This window comes from Antrostomus carolinensis, unplaced genomic scaffold (genome assembly GCF_000700745.2).
Source record: "Antrostomus carolinensis isolate BGI_N321 unplaced genomic scaffold, ASM70074v2 scaffold17037, whole genome shotgun sequence".
Lineage (NCBI taxonomy): Eukaryota > Metazoa > Chordata > Aves > Caprimulgiformes > Caprimulgidae > Antrostomus > Antrostomus carolinensis.
Window position 1 is genome coordinate 5952 of NW_010329682.1, and position 652 is coordinate 6603.

At 50.9% G+C, this 652-nt stretch overlaps 1 protein-coding gene across 1 annotated transcript; it reads right to left on the bottom strand.

Moving 5' to 3' along the window:
* Positions 1-263: 263 nt before the first annotated feature.
* LOC114818782 (glutamine synthetase-like) lies at positions 264-590 on the bottom strand (the record flags this gene model as incomplete). The annotated part of the gene is given in 2 exon segments (XM_029086126.1): positions 264-437; positions 440-590. Coding segments are annotated over 2 exon segments (325 nt in total), but the record flags the coding sequence as incomplete, so codon positions are not given.
* Between the last annotated feature and the right edge of the window lie 62 nt (positions 591-652).

Genomic DNA, 652 nt, shown 5'->3' on the forward strand with positions numbered 1-652 from the left:
CCAAGTTTTAAAATAAAAAACCAACTCCCCACATAAGGCCTAAAATGAGGAACCAGGGAAAAAAAAAAGTGGTTGAGAAAATAGGAAAATAGGTTGGGTTCCTCCTTCTTACTATAAAATATATATATTTCTAAGGCGACGTTTCACAAAACCAAAAGCGAGGCTCCTAAAGAGTCTGAGCTGGCAGCTGAGGACACTGCACAGGCACAAATTCCACGTGAGAAGCTAGTGTAGAAACAAAAACCTCCACCCACCCCGCAGCCTCAGTGGTCAGCATAGTCCTTGGTCTCCACCCCAGTCTCGTTGAGCACCGTTGTCCTCATGATGGCCTCGGTGACCGCGTAGGGGTCACAGTTGGCTGCTGGCCGTCGATCTTCAAAGTAACCATAGCCATCTTGGCCAACCTGGCGTGGGATGCGGATGCTGGCACCTCGGTTGGCCACCCCACGCCAGCAGAGAACTCAAAGATGTTGGATGTCTCGTGGTGGCCAGTGAGCCGTCGGGAGTTGTCCCTGCCACCTCGTGGGTCATAGACACAGATGTGGTAGTCGTGTCGTTTGCTCAGTTTCTCGATGGCAGCTTCGATGTGTCTGGGAGAAGAGAATGAGGTTGGCTTAGTCAGTAGGTTCATCTAGGGGAGGTGTTCCCACAG